The 27,635-nt window shown below is 54.0% G+C and overlaps 1 protein-coding gene across 4 annotated transcripts in view; it reads left to right on the top strand.

Moving 5' to 3' along the window:
• NFIC (nuclear factor I C) overlaps positions 1-27,635 on the top strand; it is a 72,719-nt gene that overhangs the window by 15,121 nt on the left and 29,963 nt on the right. For all 4 annotated transcript variants that reach the window (XM_065918073.1, XM_065918075.1, XM_065918074.1 and 1 more), the window contains exon 2: positions 1,608-2,139. In XM_065918073.1, the coding sequence (XP_065774145.1) occupies positions 1,608-2,139 (532 nt within the window). The remainder of the gene's footprint in view (positions 1-1,607; positions 2,140-27,635) is intronic.

Raw genomic sequence — 27,635 nt, 5'->3', positions numbered from 1 at the left:
AGGCCTTTTCCTGCCCCTAGGAGATTGTAAGCAACTAATCGTTACGGCGACAACATTGTCAATAACAATAATAATAATAGCATAATGCAGGCTTTGCTGGGCAGATAATGAGATTCACATGCTAGGGAGAGACATAACCTCCATTCAAGAAGCCCAGTGCAGCCCCCAGGCGAGAGTGGGGATTGAAATTTCTCTTCTCTGTCTTCCTTTCTCCTTGAATTTCTCACCCCTTGAGGGTGAGAAAGCACATCTGGGATGTTCTGCAGACTCAGTTTCCCTTGTTGAAAACGGCGAGAATGAGACAACCTCCTCCTACCCCCAGAAAGAGGAAAGGGGCCTCCCATGGCCCCATTATTCTCCTAGGGGCCCAACGGGGGTGGGGGGAGAGCAGCTGTTGTTTCCATGGAGAAGTTGGTTAGGTGTGGCTTCCTGTCCCAGCTCTGCTCCTCGTGACTGAGTCCCTTCTTGGGGTCTCAGTTTCTTCATTCGTAAAATGGGTGTTGCGGCTGCTCAGAAGCCCCACTCAGGCAGTGGGAGAGGGGTGTTGAAGTCACAGCTCTGGGACTGAGAAACGGGTCTATGCGGGGCAGGCTAGGGCGAACTGACCCCCAGCAACCCTTCTCTCCAGCTCTGAACCTCCATGACTGAGCTCCCCTTTCTCTGCTGCATTCTGATCTTGCCTCCTTGAGCCTCAGCTTCCCCTGCCCCTGCAATGGGTCTATATAGGAACCGCCCCACACCCCCTCCACCCTTCCATTAGCCCCTGACATACAGTAGGCCCCAGTGGACCTGTGAACCTCTTGGCCTGTGGACCTCAGCTGGTTCTGTCTGTATCTCTGGGCTATAGAAAAGATATCTGGTCCTCACTTTTTTCATCACTGCCAAGAACCAGTAGAGGCAACCCTTGAACTTCCGTCTCACATCAGCTTCCTCTGCCGAGCAGTGGTTCTGGCAGACAGGTGACACTGTGAGCCTGTTTGCTCCTGAATTATCAGTGTCCAGTGTGTGCTCAGCCCCGCTCTGGACATTTGAGCTCATGCTCTAGTTCACTGCTTTGCAAAGTACAGTCCCAGGGCCCAAGGCCCGCTGTCTGTGTTCATAAATAAAGTTTTACTAAAACACTGCCATGCCGGTCACATCTTCTCTGTGGCGTCTTGCACTTTTAAAGTTTGCTGACCCCAGTTCTAGAAGGCACAGAATGGATCCATGCCACCACTATTCTACCAACCTCAGTTTTCCTTATCTGTTCAGTGGGTCCCCATCAACTTCCACCTGGGACCCTCAGCTTCTCCTGCCTGTACATTGGAGTTCAAGACAGCCCTTCATGACTGGCTTCCTTGGCCTGTGCCTTCCACCGTGGTCAGAGACTCAGTTTCCCCATCTGGGCAGTGGGTTCTCAGACGATCCAGTGAACTTCTGCTGGGTCCCCTCTGGCCCTGTTTTTGCTCTGGGAGTTTGGAGGTATCTGCAGAGGACCCCTGCACACCTCTGTTTCACCGTCCCTCCAATGGGTCTGCCTGGGGCCCCTGCAGCCTCAGTCTTCCGGGCCGGGCAGTGGGTCCACGGGCCCCAGCGCCTCCTGATCTCTGGCCTCTCCCGCCCCGCAGGATGAGTTCCACCCTTTCATCGAGGCGCTGCTGCCTCACGTTCGCGCCTTCGCCTACACCTGGTTCAACCTGCAGGCGCGGAAGCGCAAGTACTTCAAGAAGCATGAGAAACGAATGTCGAAGGATGAGGAGCGGGCGGTGAAGGACGAGCTGCTGGGTGAGAAGGCCGAAGTCAAGCAGAAGTGGGCATCGCGGCTGCTGGCCAAGCTGCGCAAGGACATCCGGCCCGAGTGCCGCGAGGACTTCGTGCTGGCCATCACCGGCAAGAAGGCGCCGGGCTGCGTGCTCTCCAACCCCGACCAGAAGGGCAAGATGCGCCGCATCGACTGCCTGCGCCAGGCCGACAAGGTGTGGCGGCTGGACCTGGTCATGGTCATCCTCTTCAAGGGCATCCCCCTGGAGAGCACCGACGGCGAGCGCCTGGTCAAGGCGGCGCAGTGCGGCCACCCGGTGCTCTGCGTGCAGCCGCACCACATCGGCGTGGCGGTCAAGGAGCTCGACCTCTACCTGGCCTACTTCGTGCGGGAGCGAGGTAAGGGCATGCGCATGCACGGGGCTGGAGGTGGAGAGGGCTGGGGATGCGCCTGTCGCAGGGTCTTGAGCCAGGCCCGCAGGTGTGAGCGAGGAGGCAGGTCCACGTGGCCTGCGCGGGGGTTGGTGGGGGTGGAGGAGGCTGACCTATGAGAGGGCCAAGGAGAGAGGCGTGTCTCGCAAGGTTTGAGCAAGGAGGCGGGCCTTCTTCAAGTCAAAGGGAGGAGGCCGGTGCCGGGAAAGTCAGAGGGAGTAGGCAAACATGCCATGTGAAGTGTAAGCGAAAGAGATCCAGTTCACCGGAAGAGTGGGGTAGGGAGCAGGTGTGTCATGGGGGTCTGAAGGGAGGACATCGGAATTTGATGTCCACGGGGGTGGCACGGCACAGGAAATGAGATACTGTCCCAGAAGGTCTGTTGGCAACAGGGGTGAGGATGGGCCACTGACAGGTGGGAGAGGGACAGCCTTATCCTTCCTGGGAAAGCTGGAAGGGTGCTGGGTGGCACACGGTGAATGCTGGTTGATCGACTCTCAGACCTTCCCCAGAGTCCTGACCGGTGTCATGTTGATGCCAAGTGGGAAGCTGGGGCACTGTGTGACTTGAGCTATGTCATCAATTTCTCTGGTCATCAGGGTTCCCTACTCCCGCCCTTCTAGCTGGGTGTTTCTGGTGTTTGCTGGCTCTGTGGTCAAGTGGTCCACGTGGAGACCAGTGGGGTTTGTGAGGATGGAGAAATCCAGGACAGCTTCCTGGAGAAGGAGGCTCCCCTGTGCTGAGCTCTGCCGGATGACCGGGCAGTGATGAGCGTGGGGCTCTCCCAGGGGGTCAGCATCCTGGGCAGAGGTGCAGAGGCCGGACGGGTGGCCCAGTCCTGCATGTCAACAGGTCCTGGTGGTCGTGGGCAGGGCCTGGTTGCGCGGGCAGTGGGCTTCATGGGCTTCACTGACCCACTGCTTCCTGGTGGTGTGGCCAGTGGAGCTGTCATGTGGAGGTTATCCAAGTTCTTACCTGGATTGGGCCTGGGGAGATTCTCGGAGATGGTGTGTCGCGTGTTGAACTCTGGTCTGCTGTGTGGCGGGTGGCAGCTGTGACTGTCTTCATGCGGATGGAATCAGGTGTGCCCGGGGAACCTAACTGGCACGAGACCTGTGCCCTGTTCCCACCCAGGCTGAGCCTTGTGGGGCGTGAACCCGCACACACCTGGGCTGCCTGAGCGTGTCAGGTGGGTGCACTCGGCTTGGAGACCCAGGCCCTCCACCGGTAGCCCCACAGGCACCCACTTGATCACACAGCCAGAAATGCCTGGGGAGGGCTTGGGGGGAGCGGGGGAGGGGCGGTGAGAAGAAGTGGGGACTCCAGGCAGGACCGCCCAGCTTCTGACCGCAGCCCTGCCGTGTGCTGTGTGCTGGCCGTGTGACTCTGGACCTAGCCCTGCCCCGTACCTCAGTTTCCTCCTCTGTACAGTGGTAGGAACAACCATGCCAGCTCCTAGCGGTGCTGTGAGCCTTCCATGAGGTCTCCTGGTCACCATGGTTTGTGGGAGGGACAGCCAGGCCAGAGTTCCCAGTCTTGACCTTGATTCCTTGACCTTGACCCCGTCTGCCCCATCCCTCACCCCCACCGGAATTCGATGGGGCCAGAAACAGAGGGGTAGACAAGGTGAGTGTGTGCGGCCCTCGGGATGCGGGGGAGGGGAGGGGAGAGCACAGGCGGCCTTGGGGGCTGCAGCGTTCATTACCATGCAGGTCCCGGTCTCTCCCACCACATCCATCCTCTGCGCCCGGCCCCACCCCCACCTCCTCCGCGCTGAGCTGATAAAATTTTGAAGCAAGTTTTCTGCCGGCGTCAGCACAATCTCCGGGCGCCTCCCCTCCCCCATCGACCCCCTCCCCCCTCAACTGAGCAGGCAGGCGGGGCCTCCAGGCCTCCACAGACACCTTCGTGTCCGTCGGCCACGCTTTTGCTAGCCGATCTGGTCAATCTCCTTGCATGAGGGCTGGGGAAGGTCAAGGCTGCACCTTCTGCTTCGAGCCAGCTCCATCATCCCAGGTGCCCGCCACTCAAATCCGCTCCAGCTGACCCAGCTGGGAGTGAGGGTCGGGTTCGGGTTCGAGGGCTGGACGGGGAGCCCAACCCCAGCTCAGCCTCCTGCCTGCCTGCCTGGCGACTGGGTTACCTTAAACAAGTCACTGAATCTCTCTCTGTCTGCTTTCCTTGTCTTTAAAATGAGACAATCAAAAATAGCTGTAGGAATGTTGGATTCTTATGATAAAGACAGATAACCCCTGTGGGGTCATGAAGAGAAGTACCCAGCACAGGGATAGGACTTTGTGGGCCGTTATTTATTTTTTTCTTGGACCATTATTATTATCATCCTTATTAGGGTTATAATTTCCTACCTCCGTGCCTTTGCCCATATGGTTCCCTCTGCTGCGGATGTCATTCCTATCTGGAAAACTCCTACTTATGCTTCAAAACCCCAACTCCCAGTGCCACTTTCTTTCTGTCAAGCAGTTTTTCTGAGGACTTAGCAATTATTTTCCATTCTCATGGCAACCCTGTGAGGCAGGAATTGTATCCATTGTACAGATGAGGAAATGGAAGCCTCAAAAGAAGGAAACTAAAAAGTACCCTGGAAGAAGTTACCTGCCCTGCCCAAGGTCACAGCTAGAAAAGGGCAGAATTAGGGTTTGAACATGGGCAACTTCTGTTGCTGGGGCTTCCCGGGTAGCTCAGCTGGTAAAGAATTTGCCAGCAATGCAAGCAAGAGACCCAGGTTCGATCCCTGGACTGGGAAGATCCCCTGGAGGAGGGCATGACAACCCACTCCAGTATTCTTGCCTGGAGAATTCCCATGGACAGAGGAACCTGGTGGGGTACAGTCCATGGGGTCACAAAGAGCCGGACATGACTGAGCGACTAAGCACAGCACAGCTTCTGTTGCTGGCACCCCTGCTAGCCTTCCATGCTCGGTGGCAGAAGGGGATGGAGGTAAATTGCAGTGTAGGATGTGGGTGTCCAGTCTATGTGACTTGGCCACCTCTGGGCTGGGTCTGTGTTCTAGGCTCCTATTAACCAGAGCTTCCTCCAGGATTCCCAAGCTGAGGCTGCTGCCCAGAACTCCCTGCTGAGCCCCAGCTCCCCGACTTCCATCACAGGACCCCCATCACCATCTGGGCCAGAGTTATGTCTCTGTTCTTAGCCAAGCAATCATTTGATGGCGGAGAGAACTGGCCACCTCTTCTCTCCTCTCCCCTTGTGGGTTTCAGGGCTGCAGGGCATCCGGGCCGAGAGAGTGCAGTGGCCACTCAAAGCAGCCCTGCTGGGAGGCCATGGGGCTGATGGGGCGTGGGGAAAGCAGGCCTTGCTTGACTTCTGGGACAGATCACAGGCAGGATGCTGAGATGGGCATCTGCCATTCAGCTGGAAGGAATGGCAGGGTGTCAGATGCGGGGCCTCAGGGCAACAGAATGACAGTGAGCAAGACCTGGAAGCACAGAGGGACCCAGAGACAGGGAGAGACACGCGGAGACCCACACACTCGGCCATCCCCTGTCCTCAGACCCCGGCATGAGGCTCAGCTCCCCCCACCCCCACAGCCTCTGTTTCTCCCTGGGGCTGTCAGGCGAATTGCTGGGGCCCCACCCCAAGGAGGAATCCCAGGCCTCCCTCCCCAGGTTTATTTTGGAGAATAAAAGAGTGGGGACGAGCCGGGAGAAGAACCCTTTGGCACTGGGGCTGCCAGGCTCCTCGGAGCCCAGGGCACCACCTTGGGCCAAACTTGGCTGCCTCGAGCATCCATCTGGCATCGTTACAGACACGGGGCCCTGATTCCAGGAGTGGACTCCGTGTGTGCCCTGAGGGTGGCCTAGGGGACAGCTGGGGGGCCCTGATGAGAGGAGTGATATGAGCTCTGCCTTGGGACATTGGGTTGCCTGCTCCTTGCATGCCCTTTGTGGGTGGGTGTGCTATTGAGCAGGAGATAGGGAAGCTGACAATTCTCAGTTAAATTAATAAAAAGCTAAGGACAGGGAGGGGCATGGAAAGGCATGGTGGGTCCTCTGGCTGGGCCACAGAGAGATTTGAGTGAGAGTGTGCCAGGCCATTTGGGGGGGCATAGCCGGTGCAAAGGCCCTGGGGCTGGAATGGTCCCAAGCGCAAGTGCTGGAGGGTGGGGCTGAGGACCGCTGCCTGGCAGTGGGAAGGCCGGGCCTCCTCCCCGGCCTCTCGTTTGGGAAGGAGCCCGGAGGAAGCAGGGCCCAGAGAGAGAAGCTGTCTGCCCAGCCCCAGAGCCCAGCCAGGCCTCCCCGCCCCCTCTGGCGGCCTGAGAAACCTGAGGCGGGCGGGCACCGTGCCAGGGCGGGTGGGGGAGGGGCTGCCCGCTCCGGCAGCTGCCAGCCCGCCCCGAGCCGCCAGCCCAGATGGTGCCCATCTGCTGACGCCGCCGTGGGCTGGCCTCCCGTTCCCGCCTCCTGTTCCCGCCTTGTTCGGTGCCAACCTCCTGGAACGGCACTGTGGGCAGGGGCCCACTTGGGAAGCTCACAGCTGCTCAAGGGACTGCCCAGGGTGCCCAGGAAGCGGGCAGAAGGATCGAGGGGGGAGAGGTCCCCACCCCCTCTTGGATGAACCTGGGAAGCAATCGTAACAACAGATGATAGTAACAGTGGACATATATTGCGTACCCGATGCTGAGCTTGCCCCACATCTGGTTTAATTCTCTCCACCACCCAGGGAGACCATCCTGGTGACTCAGCTGGTAAAGAATCTGCCTGCAGTGCAGGAGACCCAGGTTCGATCCGTGGGTTGGGAAGATCCCCTGGAGGAGAGCATGGCAACCCATTCCAATACTCTTGCCTGGAGAATCCCACGGACAGAGGAGCCTGGTGGGCTACAGTCCATGGAGTTGCAAAGAGTCAACACGACTGAGCAACTAACACTTTCACTTTCACCACCCAGGGAGGCAGCAACTATTACCTACTGCCGTGTTTCAGCAAGAAAACAGGCCCAGAGATGGTCAGTCACTTGTCTAGGGTCACACAGCTGCTAAAAGGTAGGGCAGAATTAGAACCCACAGATCCTGAGTCCTCAAAAAAGTCCTCAAAAAAAAGGAAAAAACTGAAAACTGCTTTTGGAGTTACTGAATGGAACCCACACCCTCCCAGTTGTACAGATGATGAAGAGAACTGGCCCAGAGTACATAGTGAACAAATGAATGAATATTGGTGAACCTTCCTGAAGTGCCTACCGTGCCCCAGCCTGGGGGCCGGGATCCTCATAAAGTGCACCCTGGGCTCAGGTGTCAGGAGAAAGGGCCTGGATCGAAGGAGCATGGGTCAGCTTCAGCTCTGCCTGGGCTTGCCGTGTGACTTAGGGCAGAGCCCTGCCCTCTCTGTTCTGAGGTTGGAGGAGAGCTGAGCCAGGAAGGTAGGGCCTTGTGGAGCCACGGAGAGAAGCAAGCTGGACCTTGATAGAGGGTCCCCCATCTCTTCCAACCCCTGTTAATCTCCATTCCAGCCCTGGACACTGTGCTGGGGGAGACAGTATGGATGTGGACAGGAGGGCATGTGAGAGCGCCCATTTGCTTGTATGATGGACACAATTTGTGTCCACACTTGTTCCAGGCTGTGTGAGATGTACTCCTCTCTCTGACCCTTCATTTTCCCACCTGGAGAGTGGAAAAAATAACTTGTGTTGTGTCCACTGCATTCACAATTGGAGTCAGTGATCCCTAGATAGAATAGAACAGGCGCTCAATAAATGCTCAATTCCTTCCCAGATCCTCTCTCCGGCCCCAGGAGGCAAAGCGGGGAAGAACCTCAGAGCATCTAGAGAACCAGCCGGGGTACCTGTAACCGAGGATGGGCCCCCACTGGAAGCCAGGTGTCTGGGTGGTAGAGGAGTGAGGGGCTCCTGGCAGCATGGACTCCCCCTGGGCAGGGAAGCCAGGTGGACCAGCTGTCTGTCCGTGCAGGGGAGGTGGCTGCCCAGGGGTGAGGTCCAGACACCAGCTGATGATGTATTTATAGCAGCGGTGGGAGGCCTCTGGGCTCCTGGTTAGCGGTGCCGAGGATGCTGCTAATGTAGCAGGTGGGAGCCCCGTGTCAGGAAGAGGTAGGGATGACATCTGTAGCTAGATGGCCCAGGTTGAGATCCCACCTCTCATGTGCAGTGTGCCCTTGGGCAGGTGACGTCACTGCTCTGGGCCTCAGTTGCCTTCCCTCTGAAAAGGGCGTGAAACAGATGGTGCCCGCTTCGCCCGGCTATGTGGAGTTAAGTAAGATAATGCACGAAGAGTACTAGGACAGGGCCTGGCATAAGGTAGATGCTCAAACATGCGTTCTAAGTCACTTCACTGGTGTCTGACTCTTTGCAACCCCGTGGACTGTAGCCCACCAGGCTCCTCCATCCATGGGATTCCCCACGCAAGAATACTGGAATGGATTGCCATGCCCTCCTCCAGGCTCAAACATAGTTTGTTGCCTTAAAAAGGAAAGAGATCCTGACCGATGTTACACTGTGAATGGACCCTGAGAACATGATGCTCAATGAGAGCAACAGACACAGAAGGACACACACTGTCTGGTTCCACTCACAGGAGGCCTTAGAGGAGTCAGATCCAGAGAGACAGGAAGTAGATGGTGGGGCCAGGGGCTGGAGGCGGGGTCAGTTAATGGGGACAGAGTTTTCATTTGGGAAAATGAGGCAGTTCTGGAGATGATGGTGGCGGTGGTTGCAAGGCAGCGTGAAGGTATCCAGTGCCACTGAGCTGTGCACTTAAAAATGGCTAAGGTGGTGAATTCTGGGGACTCCCCTGGTGGTTCCAGTGGTTAGGACCCTGTGCTTCCAATGCCGGGGGCATGGGTTCAATCCCTGGTTGGGGAACTAAGATCCCACGTGCCAAAAAATAAATAAAATAACAACGGAAGTGGTGGTGTTAGTTGCTCAGTCATGTCCAACTCTTTGCAACCCCCATGGACTGTAGCCCGCCAGGCTCCTCTGTCCATGGGATTCTCCAGGTTAGAATACTGGAGTGGGTAGCCATTCCCTTCTCCAGGGGATCTTCCCAACCTAGAATCAAACCTGGGTCTCTCAAACTGCAGGCAGATTCTTCACTGCTGAGCCACCAGGTGAATTTTATGCTACTGATATTCTACCACAATTTAAAAAATTCTTTGTTGTTAGTGATAATTTGTAACTCAACTAGGCTTCATTTTCAAAATTAAAAATAAAATGATAGTAGTAATGAATAATACATCCTCTATTATAATGCAATGATAAGTAATAAAAACAAAACCAGTGATGGTAATATAATCATAGTTACTATAAGGGCTTCCCTCCTGGCTCAGTTGGTAAAAAATATGCCTGCAATGCAAGAGACCCAGGTTCAATCCCTGGGTGGGGAAAATAACCTGGAGAAGGAAATGGCAACCCACTCCTGAATTCTTGCCTGAAAAATCTCACAGACAGAGGAGCCTGGCCGGCTACAGTCCATGGGGTCGCATCAGACATGACTGAGCATCACCGCCTTTATCATCATCATCACCATTACTGTGTTTCCAGCTCCAGTTCTGCCTTCTGGCCAGTTGGGCAACCTTGGGCAAGTTAATGCCCATCTCTGGGCTTCTGCTTTCTTCATCTCCAGGCTGAGTGCAGGCAGTGTTCAGTGACTGAAGTTAAGATAGGATCTCTGAGAAAGGACCCTCTCGGCATGACAAGTGCTCAGAAATTTTAACTTCTTTCCTGGAGAAGGGAACGGCTACCCACTCCAGTGTTCTTGCCTGGAGAAACCCATGGACAAAGGAGCCTGGTAGGCAGCAGTCCATGGGGTTGCAAAGAGTCGGACAGGACTGAGCGAGTAACACTTTCCTGAGTAGATCGCCCCTCCCCCATGGACACTCCTGCTCGGGTGCCCAACTTGTGCGCCCAGCTTGCGTGTCCACACCTGTTGAGGCTCCCAAGGACCCGAGAGGTGTGGAGCCCGCAGAAAGCGGGAGGCATCTCCATGCACCTGTGGCAGCCACCCCAGTGTGGTGAGGCTGCAGTTGCCACTCTGGCCCTGCGCCCGGCCAGCCAGGGGGGGCTGAGGGCAGCTAGGGACATCTCCGGGCACCCCCCACCTCCGCAGACAGCTGCCAGTCCAGCCCCTCTCCCTCCAGCTGGGTGTGGGCAGGAAGTCACAGATGGTCAGAGTCAGTGAGGGACAAGGGAGGGGGCGCGTGGGAACACTGGGTTTCTTGTCCCTATCAGGAAACTGAGGCCCAGAGAGGGTCCTTCCTCGGGTCTATTCTATCCCACCTTCTGTCCCAGGCTGTCTTGTGTGGATGTCAGGATGAGGGGAAAAGGGGGGCTCTGCAGGAGATCTGTGTTCAATCCCTGGGTCAGGAAGATTCCCTGGAGAAGGGAATGGCTACCCACTCCAGTATTCTTGCCTGGAGAACCCCTATGGACATAGGAGCCTGGCAGGCTAGAGTCCTTGGGATTGCAAAGAGTTGGTCATAACTGAGCAAATACCACTGGTACCTCAAGGTAAATGGCTTGCAAGTGGGAAAGAGGTTTCAAGAGAGGCGGGGGGCTGTTCTAGATCCTCCATGGGACAAGTTTTGGAGTTCCCAAGGCCTGTTTTAGACCCTTCTCAGCTAGGATCTTAGGACTTCCCTGGTGGCCCAGTGGCTAAGACGCCATGCTCCCAATGTAGGGGACTCAGGTTTGATCCCTGGTCAGGGAACTAGATCCCACATGCTGCAAACTAAGATTTGATGCAGCCAAATAAATATAAAAAAAAAAAACAAACCATGCTGGGATCTTCCCCATTTGACAGTTCTAGAATTCTCCCAGGGAGGTTCAGAGCCACATGGTTAGAATTCCAGAATTTCCAGAATTCCACATGTGGGATTTTCTCATGTCCAAGGACAGGCTCTGAAATGTTCTCAACTTGGGTTCTAGAACATCCAGGGCAAGTTCTAGAATTCTCTTTTTGGCAGGGATCCAGAACGTTCAGGTCAGAGTTGAGTAAGCCTGTCGTCAGACGTCTAATGACTGAGCAGAGCATTCTAGAAAAGACCCTTACAGAGGGAGACATAGGTAGATTTGGGGGATTTTTTTTAGGCTTTTTCTGCACTCGCTGAGGGAGGGGCTGCCTGCTTGAATGGGAGCCCCGTGGTGGGGAAATGTTTGGGAGCAGGACTGTGAGAAGCTGGGACTAGGGGAGGCCCAGGAATAAGTCAGGATTTTGTTTAATCTGCAATAAAAGTCTGTTGTTTATCACATGTGGGGACACGGAACCCGGAGTGTTTCCAGAGGCTGCGGGGGAACAGAGCACATAGTAGGTCCTCGCTGGAAGGCAGCAGCTGTAATTGACCCTGGTGACCTGTGGCAGGAGGCAGGGGTTGTCTGTATGTGTCTGGGATGTCGGTGCATTTTGGGGGGGAACTGCAAAATGCAGGGCTTACTGAGGCATACTGAGGGCTTACTAAGAAGTAAATCTTCAGTACATGTCAGGGATTATTCACACCATTTTGTTTCACCTTAATCCCACAAAGGTAGGGATTATCATGAACCACATTTCACACATGGGAAAATTGAGGCCCAGAGAGGTTAAGACAATAACCTGAGGCCACACAACTAAATGATAGAGTCACGATTTAAACCCAGGTGGTAAAGAATCTGCCTGCAATGCAGGAGACCTGGGTTCGATCTCTGGATCGGGAAGATCCCCTGGAGAAGAGCATGGCAACCCACTCCAGTATTGTTGCCTGGAGAATCCCATGGACAGAGGAGCCTGGCGGGCTACAGTCCCCGGGTGGTCGCAAAGAGTGGGTCATGGCTGAGAGACTAACACTTTCACTTTTCACTTTCACTGGCAGATCTGAGGGAGTACAGAAGTCCCCTAGGAAGGGGCTGTCGGGGTGTGTCAGGGACCTCCCTTAGAATGTCCTAGTATCCCTCCTTTGGGTCTAGAGAGTTTGGGTGCTGGTGAGCAGGTGCCAGGCTCAGCTGGATCAAGTCGGGGCTGCAGCCTGACTGGGAGTAGGCCGGCCTCAAACCCTTGATGTAGTGGAACCAGGGAGTCGAGAGATGCAGCCCAGGCTTTGAGTCCCCCCGTCTGGGTCTCTGTCTCTGTCTGTCTCAGCCCCCGATCTCTCTCCCCCGGTCCTGGCCAGTCTCCTCCCCTCACCACCCCAGGCCAGCCCGTGGGCTGCCCGGAGGCGGCAACAGCAACTGAATGGGCCCCTTGTTCCTGACCACACCCGCCCCTTGGGGTCACTCCAGGACAAGCCCTGGCAGCCTGCTGGCTTAAAGGGCCAGTGCCCAGAGGAAGGGGAAAGGAGGGGGCCACTGCTTTGCTCCCAAGCCCCACCCCCCAGCCTCCCAAAGATGGAGGAACTGAAGTGCATGCGTGGGGGTGGGGGCGGGCAGCATCATATCCAGACATCCCAGCCCCACATGGTCAGATGGTGGCTGCATGTGCCTGGTGGCGTGTGGGTTTCATCTGGGAAAAATTCCTTCTCTTTTCTCGACCGCTGGGCAGATGGAATGGTATCTGGGTCAGGGTTTGGTACACAGTCGGTGCTCCTCTGTGCTCATGGCGTTGCTTGAGCCTCGTGGTGTTCCCCCACCCTTGGGACTGGGCAGTTACCTCTTCACCTTCCTCCATTACCTCTGCTTCTCAAATGTCAAATGAGGCAAGGGTTAGGCTGGTTAACAGAATTTAAAGGGTTTTCATTGCAGCTGAGTTTCAGGCTGCATCTGTTGAGTGCCAGCTGCACACCAGGCCCTGTTGAGAAAGGTCCTGTCTGCAGCCCCATTTTCCAGAGGTGCTGAGAGGTCATGTGGCCCAGGTGTCAGTCAGCCCTGCCACCTCCACACTCTACCCAGGGCTGTGAAGCTGCAGGCTGCTCGCTTGCCTTCTCTGGGCCTCGGTTCCCCTTCAGAGCAATGGGAATAGCCCCTGTCCACTTTCAGGCTGGAAACCGCTCACTTCTCCTGCCCAGGGGATGCTGTGACTGGGGGAGTCTAAGACATCCTCCACACGGGGGCCGACCTAAAGGCCTTGAATTGGGCTGCACCCGCTGGCCGCTCTGGGCGGCCTAGGCACTCCTATGCCCCAGGCCGGCCCCTCAGACAGCCCGGGACAGGTTGCTGCCGGATGGACAAGCCTGTTCCCTGCTTCCTTATGTAACCGGGTTATGCAAGGGCAGCTGGCCTGCTTACATAAGGGGAGGCCGGGCCAGCCCCATCTGGGGAGGGGGAGGCTCTTAAAGGGGCTGGCGTCCCCCAAGTCTGTCCTCCAGGACCCTGCACCAACCCATGGAGGGGAGCCTTTATCAACTCTCATCGATTCCATGCTCATCAGCACCGTCATCATTATTATTGTTGTTGATGTTCATCATTGCTCTGTTCTTTCCCGGGAGGTAGAGCCCACTCTGCTTCTGACCCTCAGCTAGTCCCTTCTGTCCCTGAGTCTCAGTTTCCCCATCTGGGCAAGGGGGTATCAGCAAGGTAAGGCAGTGGGTCTTAACAGGGGTGCTGGCCCTGCCACCTGCTTGCCGTATGACCTCAGGAAAATGGCGACCCTCTCTGGGCCTCCATATCACCATCTGTAAAACACGCTGCCTTTTCAGGGTTGCTGAGGGGAAATGAGTTCAGACATGTGAAGGGTTAAGATAGCATGGGGCATGCATGCACTCACTCAGTACAACTTCTTGGTAGTTGATAAATATTTATTAAGTACTTACTGTATGCCAAACCCTCTTCCAGGTCCTGGGGACACCACCATGAACAAGACAGAAATCCAGCCCTGGTGGGGTTCCCAGTCGGGTGGGGGAGACAGACAAAGAACAAGTTCATGATGAGGGCTGTCGAGAAAAATAAAGTTAAGGAATACAGAGTGATGGACTATTTCGGGAGGGAATGTCTGAGGACCTGACATTTGAGCTGAGACCTGAGGGGTGAAGAGGAACCAGTTGTGCAAAGAACTGGGGGAAGGGCACCCTAAGCAGAGGGCACAGCCAGTGCAAAGGCCCTGGGGCAGGACTGGATCTGGCAGGTTGGAGGAACAACCAGGAGGCCCGCGTGGACAGAGCAGACTGAGCAAGGGAGAGACACGGAGGCAGGGAGGGCAGGAAGGGGACCTGGTCTTTTACCACCAGGGAGGTGGAAGCCCTGGAGGGCTGTGGGCAGAGGAGAGACAGGGCCTGACTCAGTGCTCACCGGCGCCTTCTAGCCACTGTGGGGAGAACAGGCTTTGCGGGGCAAGGGTGGGAGTTGAGAAGACAGGGCTGGTTCTGGCTCAGGCCAGAGACGGCCAAGGGCCAGCCAGGCAGAGGCAGACTCCAGAAGCATGAGAATTCAGTGGCATTGGTCAGTCTGGGCAGAGCAAGACCATGCACTTCACTTGGACGGTCACTTGGATCATGAGGCCCCTTCCAAGGGGGTGCTGGCCCTCCTGTCCCCTTGCCTCCTGCCTGGACCCAGGCAGGGGAAAGGGGGGCAGGTGAGGTCGGCCCCCAGACATACCCAGGGCCCTCTCCTGGAGTCCGGTTATTGTTTGTGGGCAAGCTGGGGTAGGGCAGTGGTTCCCCAGGTGGCCCGCCGGGCTCTGGGTGGGTTGGGCAGGCAACTGTGGGGCCCCCAGCCTCAAGCTGGGTGTTCTGTTTGCATGGCTGCATTGTTCCCGTTTTTTTTACTCCTGATCTCAACTGGTAGGCTTGGGCTGGCACCTCAGTTTCCTTGGCTGTGAAATGGGAATTATTGTCTGTAACTGCTCTGTGGGTTCCAGGAGCACTGGCACACAGCAGGCACCAATTCAGGGATCTGTGGCAATAATGGAGGAGGCTTGGGAGGCAGAAAGTGCCACTCCCCCATGCCTGACATGGGAGACAGGTATGAGGAAACCCATGATACTCATTGAGATGGGCCACTGGGCAACTAAATGACTCCCCCATCTGAGCCCATTTTGTCCCTGTAAAATGAGACCACAGCTATGGAACCCCTGTGGCATGTCACGTGTTTAGTCGCTCAGTCATACTCAACTCTGTGACCCCACAGACTGTAGCCCTTCAGGCTCTTCTGTCCATGGGATTTCCCAGGCAAGAATACTAGAGTGGGTTGCCATTTCCTTCTCCAGAGTATCTGCCAGATCCAGGAATTGAACTTGCATTTCCTGCATTGGCAGGTGGATTCTTTACCTCTACACCACCTGGGAAGTACAGAACCCCTGTGACACCTGGTCAAAGGCCAGCACAGAGAGCTGTCTAGACTGTTACTATGCTGTCCCAGCCCCATGTGCCACGTGGGGAAACAGACCCAGAGAGAACCAGTGGCTTAACCTGGAGTCACAGTCAGTTGGGCAAGGAATTGCCCCTGAAACAGACAGCCTGACTCCAAGCCACTCCAGTGCCTCACATTTCTGGATCCATGAAATGGGTACACTGCAGGGGTCAGTGGGAATAACTGAACACCCAAGTAGAGGCTGCAGGGTTTATGTGGCCAGCCTGAGATTCTGCCTGGACACCTTCCTCCTGGGGTACTGAGGTGACATATGGAGGGTCTTTGGCCTCCACACCCCTAGTTTCCCTTAAATGCTGGCTGAGGAGATTCCTGGAGGCTCCTGGGTTTGCTGGGGCAATTCTGGCCAAGGAGAGGCAGTCGGAGCCATGTCGCTCTTCCCAGAAACTGCAGCCCTCTCTCTCTGTAGAAAGCAGGCTTATAGGGTCCTCCTCTGTGCTGTAGAATGTCTAGAGCTGGACAGTCTGGCCCACCCGATACAGACAGGGCTGTCTGTCTGTCTTTGCTACACACCCACCATGTGCTGTCTGCCCAGTCTCTGCCAGACTCAGACACATTCAGAGAGGCAGCAGGTGGTGAGGTCAAATCTCTGCATGGGTTCAAGTCCTGGCTACATGCACTCGACCCAATTGCTTGACCTCCCTGAGACCTCTTTTGCCCCTCTGTAAATCTGTACATATCTCTTGTGATTGTATGCAGCTCCTGGCAATAAGGACTCAATAAATGGCAGTTATGATTATCATTATTTTCATACACTGCCTCTACAATGTATGACAATGTAGTTCATACTCCGTCATTACAAGCCCCTTCTGTACCTGGCAAACTCCTACTCAGACATCAAGGCCCCAGCTCCAATGCCCCCTCCAACAGAAAGCCTTCCTGGGTCCCCAAGTCAAGTTTCTGTTATTTTGGGGGTTCCTCCTGCCTTGAGGTCCTGCCTTTGATAGCTAGGCCTGGAGCAGTTGGGTGGGCTTTGCAAAAGAGGATTTCTGCTGATCCTCAAAAGACCAGGCGGGCCTGAGATGGGCAATGCTTGGATGACATTTCGTACCCTGCCCTGGCCTGTTGTAGAAATCCATTGTATCACCACTGGTTGGAGTCTACACTCCTAAACCTGGTCTTTCCCTCTGAATATCCCCGTTTTCCCAACAGGGGACTCCCGTGTCTGACAAGCATTTATTTTGTACCTGTTGTATACCAGGCCCTGGTAGGATCATCCCAATTATTCATGCTATAGGCATGTATTGAGCGCCTATCATGTGCCAGGTTCTGCAGGAATAATCACACTCACTTGTCTACAAATATCTATTGACTGCCAGCTATGTGTAAGCACTGTTTGAGCACCAACTGCATGCCAGGTTCCATGAAGAGAGGCCACAGGAGGATCAGGGGAGAAGAAAAGTCTCCCCAGTAACTATGACTCCAGGCTTGGCCCTTGATTTTCCCACCTCCTCCTGCGTTTCAGGCAGCAGGTTTCAAATGTGGGCACCAGAACCAGAGTGACTGAGTTCCCATCCGATTGTCCACTTACCTACATGAGACCTGGGACAAGCCCCTTCCCGTCTCTGACCCCTCTGGAAAATTGGGCTCCCAGCAGGCGGAAAGGTTTGCATCTCAAAATCTACTTTCTGCACAGAAGGAAACTGAGGTAGTCAGCAGGCTCCCCTTTCGCTGCGAGTGCGATTCCCCCCAGGCAACACTGGGGAGAGCACCCAGTCTTAGTTCAGAGAGGGGAAGTGCTGGGCCAGCACAAGGGCATACAGCTCAGGGCCGGCCCCTGCCCTGTTCTGGAGGCCTCCCCTTGGTACCTGCCTCCCTGGCCCAGGCTGCCAGCCTCCGGCCTCCCCCGAACACCTCCCCCACCCCTCCCTGGGGCTGCTGAGTTGGTGACGAAGCCCGAGAAACTTCAGAAAGAAGGGAAACTGGAAGGGGCCCGGCGCCCCCACCCCGTCCTTGGCAAGGGGGGGGATGCCCTGGGCTTCCGCCGCCTCCATCCACCGCGTGGCCTCAGACGGCTTCCGGGGCCGCGTCCCCTCGCGCGGCCACACGTGCGGGCTCAGCCGTTGGGCACATGCGGCTCCACAGCTCCCAACCCCTGGCGGGACTGCCAGGGAGGCAGGCCGAGGCCTTGGCTTGGCTGCGGGCGAAGCCAAGAATTCGCTCCAAATGTAAACAGCGAGTTATTTTAAGTCTGCCCCCCTCCCCGGGTGGCGCTGACACATTTGACATTGGAGGGGACCGGGGAGGGAGGGGGGGCGAGGCTGCGCGTGTGGTATTTTTAACCTTGTTTTTCACATCCTTGGTGCCACCCGGAGTCTGGTTTGTGCCGAGCGAGTGGCGGGGGGCACCGGGCCCCGGGTGGCAGCAAGCGGGTTCCTACCCCTGCCTGGCACGGTCGCCGCCCTCCTGGCACAAGCGCCTTTAACCCCGCGGAGGCCGCAGAGGAGGCCCAGCAGCCCCCACCAAGACCGCCCCCCAACCCCCACCCCAGGGGATCCCGGACTCCAGGCCCAGCCAGCCCGCTCCTCCCGCGCCCACAAAATGGCCGCCTAGGTCGGAGAAGCATCTGGAAGCCGGGAGGAAGCGTTGACAAAATGGCCGCCAGAGCGCTGATGTCATAGGTGGCGTGGCCGCCAAGAGCGGCTGGGGTGGGACGAGCCCTAGCCTGCAGGCCTCAGAGTGGGCCCCGCGGCCTACGGGGGCATCCCTGCCAGCTTCTCGGGCCAAACACCCCCAAACCGCCTGTGCCAAAGCCCCCTAGAGCCCACCGGACGCCTCAAGTTCAGCCCAAGGCCATGCGTTAGCACCTCCCGGGCCTGGCGCTGTGGCCGGCCGGGGGGTGGCGGACGGCCGCTGTCCTGACCCGCTGGCGAGGTGTCCACGAGTGCCCGGCGGGGCCCATAGCCAGGCCGCGGAGCAGGCGGGGGCGAGAGCCGGGCCGGGTGGGAAGAAAAAAGAAACTTTTCTTTGAAAGTGATTCCGAAGCAGGTTGGCTGGGGCCCAGGCGGCCGGCAGCAGGGCAGAGGGAGATGGAAAGTGTGGTCCAGACTCGAGGAACGTGGCGGGTCAGGAAGGACAAGGCGGGGGAGGCCTGGGGTGGGGGTGGGGGGGGTGCGGCGCCCGGGAGGTCACCCCGGCCGTGGCTTTCTGCCTCTCCGCCTGGACGTCTTGTCCAGATTTCCCCCTGAGGGCCGAGAATGTCTAGCATCTTGCCTTTTTCCCCTTTGATTTAATCCAAATATCCCTGGGAGGAGAGCCACCAGGGGGTGGTTTAGAGCCTCTGTATCAGGATATGGAGGCTCAGAGAGGGCAAGTACTTTTGCTGAGATCACACAGCATTGGTGAAACTGATATCCAGTTCTCCTGATTGTTGGCCTTGGGGAGTCTGCAGTCCTGAGCCTGCAGGAGCAAGATGGGGTGTCCCCAGGGAGACTCAGAATTTGTACTGGAATTCCTTGAAGCCCAGAGTAATTTCGGTTCTAGGCCTTCCTCCTGCTACTTTGCCAGGGAAGTCCAGTTTCAGTCTGTTAGTCACTCAGTCTGTCAGACTCTCTGCAACCCCATGGACTGTAGCCCACCAGTCTCCTCTGTCCAGGGGATTTCCTGGACAAGGATACTGAAGTGGGTTGCCATTTTCTTCTCTAGGGGATCTTCCCCACCCAGGGGTCAAACACAGGTCCCCTGCATTGCAGACGGATTCTTTCCGGTGGGAGCCAGCAGGGAAGTCCAGGTTCAGTTTAGCTTGAAGCTTTCTGCTGTAACTGACCTGGCCCTCTTCGAGATGACCCAGAGGAAACCTTGCCCTCAGACTTCATGGGGCAGAACTTTGTGTTTCTTCACTACATTGCTGTGTCCCTGGACTTTGGGACAGAGCCTGGTGTGCTGTAGGTGCTCAATACATGAGTGAAAGAATCAGCCTTTCCCCTCATTCTTGGGTTTGCACAGAGACTCGGGGGAGGCGGGTGGAGGCTCGGGACACAAAGCAGGTTGTAAGATGATGGGACATACCTGGGAATCCATGGTCACGTTTCTTAGGAGGGACAGGAGAGTATGAACCCCCAAACTTCCAGAGCATCAAGGCCAGGTCCTGTGGACATGAAACCCCACTTGAACAGAAACCTGAATAAAGGTCTCTTGAGCATTTGCAAGAAAGGCATTCCAGGCAGTGCAAAGGCCCTGGGGCAGGACCATGCCTGGCATGTTGGAGAAATAGGAAGGACCCCATTTGGCTACAGCAGAGTGAACAAGGGGGAGAGAGAGGTGAGGAGAGCAGGGAGGAGATGGGGCAGGTCATGAAGGACCTTGTGGGCCAGAAGAAGGACTTGGGACTTTCATACGTTTAAAGAGGAATTCCCTGGTGGTCCAGTGTCTAAGATGCCACACTCCCAACGCTAGGAGCCTGGGTTTAAGCCCTGCTCAGGGAACTAGGTCCTGCATGCTGCAACTAAGAGTTTGACTACCACAGCTAAGACCCAATGCAGCCAAATAAAATTTTGTTTTTAATTTTTAAATTAAAAAAAGACCAAGGCTCAGTCCAGTGTGATGAGAACTTCAACAAAAGTTGGACAAAGTACGAAAGGAGGGTGTTCCAAAAGAGATGTTAAATCCGGGCTTGGAGAGATGGTTGGAATTGGCATGAGAGCAAGAGGGGCAGGGAAGTTTCCATGGCAGGAACGAGGAGGATGAAGGCCAGGGTCGCCTCACTGGCGTGGCCTTCCAGGACAAAGTTGAACCTCGGCCGGAGATGTTTAAAAATGACCGGTGACACCCAGTAGCTGGGAATTCCAGGGCCTGGCTTTGGTTCTCTCTCTAGCTGGCCGGTGCTGGGAGGCGGACGTGGCAGCCCGGCAGAGCCAGCTCCATTTGGAAGCCTGCTGAGATTGGACGAGAAATCCCGCGGGCGAGCTCACCGTGGCAGCCGAGGCTAGCCCAGCGGATGCACCGTGGGTCCTGCGCGGGAACCCTAGGCTCTTCCGTATCCTGCCAGGATTTAAGTGGGTGTAATCATAGTTTCAGCAAGTCCTGTCCTTTCTACAGCCAAAAGATAAATTAAGTGTGACCCACCCTGTCCACCTCTGGCTATCACCCTAGGCCAAGCTGTTATGCCCGCTGGGATCATTGTTCGCCCCTCCTCCCTGGACTTCCAGCCTCTGAGAGTGCAGAAATCAGTCAGCAGCCAGATTTAATGTGTGTTTGCTTTATTATGGTAAAATATATATAATATAAAGTTCACTATCTTAACCATTTATGAGTGCGTAGCTCAGTGGCATTAATCTCATTCACACTGTCCTGCAACCATCCCCATCATCATCTCTAGAACTTTCTCATCTTCTTAAACTGAAACTCTGTCCCCATTGAACATTCACTCCTTTCCCCTCCCCTGGTCCCACCATCTACTTCCTCTCTATGTGGCTCTGACTCCTCGAGGACCTCCTATGAGTGGAACCAGACAGTATTTGTCCTTCTGTGTCTGGCTTCTCTCACTAAGCATCACATCGTCAAGGTCCATTCACATTGTAGCAGGTGCCAGAACCTCCTTCCTTTTTAAGACTGAGTAATATTCCACTGCATGGCTGGACCACAATATGTTTATCCCTTATGCTTTGATGGACTCTTGGTGTGTTTCTATCTTTTGACTTCTCTGAGTCTAGCTGCTGTGAACATGGGTGGGCAAGTATCTGCTTGAGCCCTGTTTTCAGTTCTTTGGGGTATAGACATAGGCATGGGTCATATGGTGATTCTGTGTTTAACTTTTGGAGGGACTTGTGCCAAGCTATTTACCATGGCTTTCCATCTTATATTCCCACCAGCAATGCACAAGGGTTCCAATTTCTCCACATCCTCATAGCCAGAGACATTTTAAAATGTAACATAGATCCAGTCATCACCCTTGCGACCAAAATCGAAGCATCCCACAAGGCCCAGGATGGGGTGGGGGGCGGTGCCCTGAGTGGCCTGAGGTCTCCTGGCTTTGTGTACCGCGCTTGGGCCACATGCTCTGTTCCTCAAACATCCCATGTTTGTTCCTGCCCCAGGGCCTTTGCACTTGTGCCATCTGCCCTCAGCTCTCCACACAGCTGGCTCCTTCCCTTCCCTACGTGTTTATAGAGAGTTTTCACCTGACTTTTTGGTTAAAAGTCACCTCCGCCTGCACCAGCCATTCTCTGTCCCCTGACCCAGCTTTATTGCCTCAGTGGAACTTAGAACCAGCGAAATTATCTTGGTCTCCTTCTGTGGGCTCGCTTCCTGTCTGTCTTCCCTCCCTTGGCTCCTTGCCACTTGCCCAGTGCCCAGCAAGCATAGGTGGTCAGTAAACATCTGGGAGATGAACGCCGGCGTGGTGTCTGGATCTCCCAGTTAGGAACTGCTGGAGTCTCAGGCACCAGGACAGTGAGAGCTGTCTGGTGCAGGGGTGGGTGGGTGCTCCAGAGCAGGAAGGGCTAGACCAGAGGCCATGGCGGCGCCTTTGTCACGGGCTGGAACAGACCAAATTTGGGCTCGTGGCCACGGACAGGAAAGAACAGTTTGTACACTCTGTCAATGGGATCCAGTTTACATTTCTGTTGCCGCTGTGATCATGTGTTTGTTTGAAGGAAAGGCCACGGGAGGTGATGACGTTCCGGCTGCCGACAAACACCCCGCGGACCTGGGAAGTTGAGAGAACTGGTGCCGGGCCAAGTCAGGGTGTCGCTTGAAACACATCCGCTGTCTGTCCAGGGCCAGTCTCGCTTATACTAGCATGAGCGTGGTTAGCTGCGCTTTGGGAATGGTGCTGGAGAGCTTTGAGTGTCTCTCAGAGAAGAAACCTTTCGGGAACGTTCCAGAGACAGGAGAGAATGTGAGCCACGTAGATACAGAGAGAACAGTTCTAGGCAGTGGACACAGCCGGTGCAAAGGCCCTGGGGCAGGCCGATGTTAGAGGAACAGCTAGGAGGCCCGTGTGGCCAGAACAGAGTGAGTGAGGGGGAGAAAAGGAGAAGGGGAGGGGAGAGAAGGGATGGGGCAGTGGTGCAGGGCCTTATGAGCCACAAGGAGGACTCGGGCTTTTACCCCAAGGGAGGCTTTTACCCCAACCTGGAGGGCTGTGGGCAGAGGAGGGACAAAGTTCATGTAACTTCTGAGCTTGGAAATATGCTGTCACACAAACAGTATTTATCCTTTAGACTGTGATGGACCCCTCCCCTCCTGAGGCTCCTGTGATTTCATCCTCACACCCATATAAAGTAAGGCAGCAACAGAGAAAGCCCACTTTATAGATGGGGAAAACTGAGGCTCAGAGGGAGAAGAGGCCTGACTCATCCCAGGTCACAGGCCAACTTGTGTCAGGACTGGTTCTCCAACGCAGGAGGGCTCCAGGACTCCAGCTTCTAAAACATGCTCCAGAATCATACAAGTTTGGGACCCACAGCTTGTTCTTCATGAGGAGCTGAGGAGCCCCACAGCTGCCTGAGAGGCCCACAGCAAGGCTCACGCTTTTTGACTACAAACCCCAGGGTCAGGTGGAGTCTGTGGCGCCCAAGGCACATCTGTAGGTGCCCGCTCTCCAGGTCCCCTACTTGGTGGTCGAGAACGTGCATTTTGGTTCTGTGGTACTTCTCTGGAGTGTCCACGTTTTTCTCACACAGTCAGGAATGTAATCTGAGCATCACCAAGTGCCAGATCGAATGCCTGATCTGAGTGGGGCTGCAGAAAATCACGTCTTTGGGGATGGGCAGTGGGGGACTCCGGGGATGGCAGCAGGTCAGGAGAAAGCTTGTCAACAGGCAAAGGTCTTAAAGCCAGCAATTGGCATGATATAAAATTCACTGAGACATTCAAGGATGTTTCCCGTGGCCCCTCTTTCTAAAAATAAATTTTACTGGAGAATAGTTGACTTACAGTGTTAGTTTCAAAGGTACAGCAAAGCGATTCAGTTATGCATTTACACGTATCTGTTATTTTCAGATTCGTTTCCCCTATAGGTTATTACAGAATGCTGGGTACAGTTTCCTGTGCTGTTCAGTAGGTCCTTGTTGTTTATCTGTCTTATATACAGTCGTGAATAAGTTAAGGCTTTTCAGGTGGTGCTAGTGGTAAAGAACCCACCTGCAAATTCAGGAGACCTAAGAGATGCTGGTTTGATCCCTGGGTCAGGAAGATCCCCTGGAGGAGGGCATGGCAACCCACTCCAGTTACTTTCCTGGAGAATCACATAGACAGAGGAGCCTGGCGGGCTGTGGTCAATGGGATCGCAAAGAGTCAGACACGGCTGAGGTGACTTAGCACACATGCACTTACAGTGTATGTTAATCCCAGACTCCTAATTTATTCCTCCCCATCATGTTTCTCCTTTGGTAACCATAATTTTATTTTTGAAATCTGTTTCTGTTTTGTAAATCAAGTTCATTTATGTCATCTTTTATATTGGATTCGGCATGTAAGTGACATCATTTGATATTTGTCTTTCTGTGTCTGACTTCACTTGGTATGATCATCTCTAGGTCCATGCATGTTGCTGCACATGACATTTATTTCATTCTTTTTATGGCCAAATAGTATTGCATTGTGTGTATATCCCACATTGTCTCTATCCATTCATCTGTCTGTGGACACTCCGGTGGTCTCCGTGTCCTGGCTGCTGTGAACATTGAGGTGCATGTATCTTTTTAAATTAGGCCTTTCTACAGATAGATTCTTTAAGAGAGGAGCAGATAAATACGGGTTGGCCCCTCAGCTTTCCTTTCTGTGTGACCTTGGGTAACTTACTTACCCTCTCTGGGTAACGTGTGGTTGTCAGCCTCAGTCAAGGATGGCTGCAGGGTGTTAGACAGGACTGTCAAATGCACAGCCTGACGCCTGGCCTCTGGTAGGCTGTCTGTGCTTGGTCGTTGCCACTGTTTTATTATTATTATTCTTTAGCATCATCACCTCCTGTCTTCTCACTCTATACCTTAACTGTCTTCTCAGTGAGGTGAGGGTGATCTGCAGTTTCCTTGACCCATGCAGCAGGGTCTGGGGCATCTGCTCCCATGGACATTAGGGTCTGGAGGCTCTTCTCCCATGAGGGACTTGTTGGCATAAATGAAATGGCTGTTCCCCACTGCCCCCAGCTGTCCCAACACCACAATTAGTAAGAGAAGGAACTTTGGCAAAAGCTGAGCATCAGGGGACCCCCAGCTAGGGGCTTTATCTGGTCAGACAACAGGGTTCAAACATGGGGGAATCACCTCAAACTACTGACAAAGAAGGGGTTCTGTCAGGGGGTACTGAGCCCCCTCCAAGGGACCCCGCTGGATCCCTCCAAGTCAAAAGCACCGAACCCAAACGTGAGGCCTCAGGGTGTCTGGGCGCTGATCCCGGGTCCCATTGCTGCCACCTGGTGTTGTGTGAGTTTGCATATGTCGCCACCTCACTTTGTGCCTCAGTTTCCCCATCTGGAAAATGGGGGTGATAACCACACATCCCTCCTGGGAGAGTTTCGAAGATTGGATGAGTCAGTGGAGGTGAAACATGCATCCCAACACAGCCAAAGGGGTGACTCACTAAGTATTAATTACTGGAATGTACCGTTTCACACCATGTGGGCTGGATGACCCTCTCAGGAGCTCCAGTCACAGTTCTTCACCCACCAGGGGCTGCCACTCTCATCTCTGGGTTGAATGACCTCCCTTGCACCTGACCCAGCCTGAGATTACACACTCCTGGTTAACTTGCTTACTTGTTGATTGCCTGGCACCCACCATTAGGACATCAGTACCATGAGGGCAGAGAATTCTGCTCATCTTGTTTGTTGCTGTATTCCCCCAGGCAGGTGGCACCCAGAGGTGCTTGGCAGTCAGTTTGCCAAGTGCTCACAGGATAGAGGTAAACAGTGGTGCGGTTCAGCTCTGGTTTGTGGACGAGGAGATGGAGGCTCAGAGATGACGAGCACACACAGCAGAAGTTGGCAGACTTTGAATAAAGTAAATGCTTTAGACCTTGTAGGTCACTTCTGGTCTCTGTTGCATATTCTTTCTCTTTTGACAACCCTTTAAAATTGTACAAGACACTTTTCTTTCATTATTACCTCCCCCTAAACAGTCTTTTTTGGCTTCCCAGGTGGCACTAGTGGTAAAGAACCTGTGGGTTTGATCCCTGGCTTGGGAAGATACCCTGGAGGAGGGCATGGCAACCCTCCTGGAGAATTCTTGCCTGGAGAATCCCGTGGACAGAGGAGCCTGGCGGGCAACAGTCCACAGGGTCGCAGAGTTGGACAAGACTGAAGCGACTTAGCACACACACAAAAAGCCTTTTTAGACAGATTTTTCCCTAATCAGTGAACCTCATGAGATTTTTAATAGTACAGGTATATTATATATCTACTTATATATTGTATCTATGTCTATATATCTGTGCTTTATTTAAAAAAAAAAAAAAAAGATAAAATCCCAAGAGCCAGTTTTTGCTCCTACTGAGAATGGCTGGATCTGGACTGGACTCCCTCCCCCGTCCAGACATTGGAGGCTGGGCAACTCTTGGTGGGATTCTCCCAGGCCAGCATCCCTGGCCCAACCCCTCAATGCCAGAAGCTCCTTCCCCAGTCATGACAACCACAGATGTCCCTAGCCATCGTTTTGGGGAGCAGGAATACCCCAGTCAAGTCCCTCTGTGCTAGGCAATTTCTTTGCATAGACATCAACTTTGAAATATAGACTCTCTGAGCTGGGCCTCAGTTTGCAAACCTCATCAACTGGGCAGATTTAGTCAGATAGTGCCGTGAAGCTCATAACACAGTAAAAGCTCAACAAATGAAAACTGCCCGCTTGGGGACTGGGATGTCGGACATTAGCCAGCCTTTAGGCATTATCCACTCTGGGTCTCTAAGTAGAAAGGAGGTGGGAGAATTATCTGTGCTCTTTTTCTGATTTTTCATGGAAATATCCAGAGCAGCTCAGCCTGATAGAACTATCTGTGATGATGGTGTGTTCAGTGCTGGCCAATTCAGTCACCACTGACCAAGTGTGTCTATCCAATATTGAAAGGTAACTGGTGCGGCTGAAGTCCTGAAAATTGCATTTAATTTCAGTTTAGCCAATTTAAATTTCAAGTCACATGTCGCTTGGGGCTCCCACACTGGACAGCTGCAGAAGATTGGGAGTTTCCAGAAACCAAATGACTGGCAAGTGGTCAGCAGGTGGGTGAGAAATAGTTTGAGGTTTTTAGGGATGATTAAAAATAAGATGGCGTAATAGAAAGGAAGGCGGTTCTGACGCCTGCTACAATGTGGATGAACCTCAGAGGACGTGATGCTCAGTGAGAGAACACAGGCACAGAAGAAGTCAAATCTGTAGAGATAAGTAGATGGTGGGGGGGCAGGGGTTAGGGGAGGGGACAGAGAGTCAGTGTTTCATGGGAACGGAGTTTCAGTTTGAGAAGATAAGAAAGTTCTGGAGATAGATGGTGGAATGGTCACAAGACAGTCTGAACCGACTTGGTGCCACTAACCTGTACACTTAGAAACAGTTAAATGGTAGAGTATATGTAATGTATATTTCAAAACAATCTAAAAATCAAATTAAAAAAAATTTTAATAAGATGTCATACAAGTACAGCATCATATCATTTAGAAACTATACTTATTTAAATTTAAAAAGAACTCCCCAGAGTATAGGAAACAGAGAGGAAGAGGGTGGGGGGAGTAAGCTTCTTCAACCCAGTAAAGGAATTAGCAGAAACCCACAGCTAACATAGTTCTTAGTGGTGAGAGACGGAATGGGTTTCCTCTAAGATCAAAAGCAAGACGAGGGCACCTGCCCCCACCACTTGTAGTCGACAGGGTTTTGGAAGGCCTAGCCAGTGCAATAAGGCAAGAAAAAAAATCAGAGGCTTACTGATTGGGAAGGAAGAAATAAAATTAGCTCTGCTTGCAAGTGATACAGTTGTCTACATAGGTAATCCCAAGCTATCCATAAAAAAAGGGGGTGCAGCCTTAGAACTAATATGTGAGTTCAGCAAGGTTGCAGGATACAAAATTTTGTTGTTGTTGTTTAGTCACTAAGTCATGTTGGACTCTTTTGTAACCCCGTGGACTATAGCCCGCCAGGCTCCTCTGTCCTTGGGATTTCTCAGGCAAGAATACTAGAATGAATTATCATTTCCTTCTCCAACAAGCTTAAAACCCCCAAACCAATTTCATTTCTAAATTTTAGCAATGATCAATTAGAAACCTAAATTAAAAGGACTTCCCTGGT

The sequence above is a fragment of the Muntiacus reevesi genome, chromosome 1, assembly GCF_963930625.1.
Source record: "Muntiacus reevesi chromosome 1, mMunRee1.1, whole genome shotgun sequence".
Lineage (NCBI taxonomy): Eukaryota > Metazoa > Chordata > Mammalia > Artiodactyla > Cervidae > Muntiacus > Muntiacus reevesi.
The sequence above is the reverse complement of the archived record's forward strand: the minus strand, read 5'-3'. Positions and strand labels throughout refer to the sequence as shown.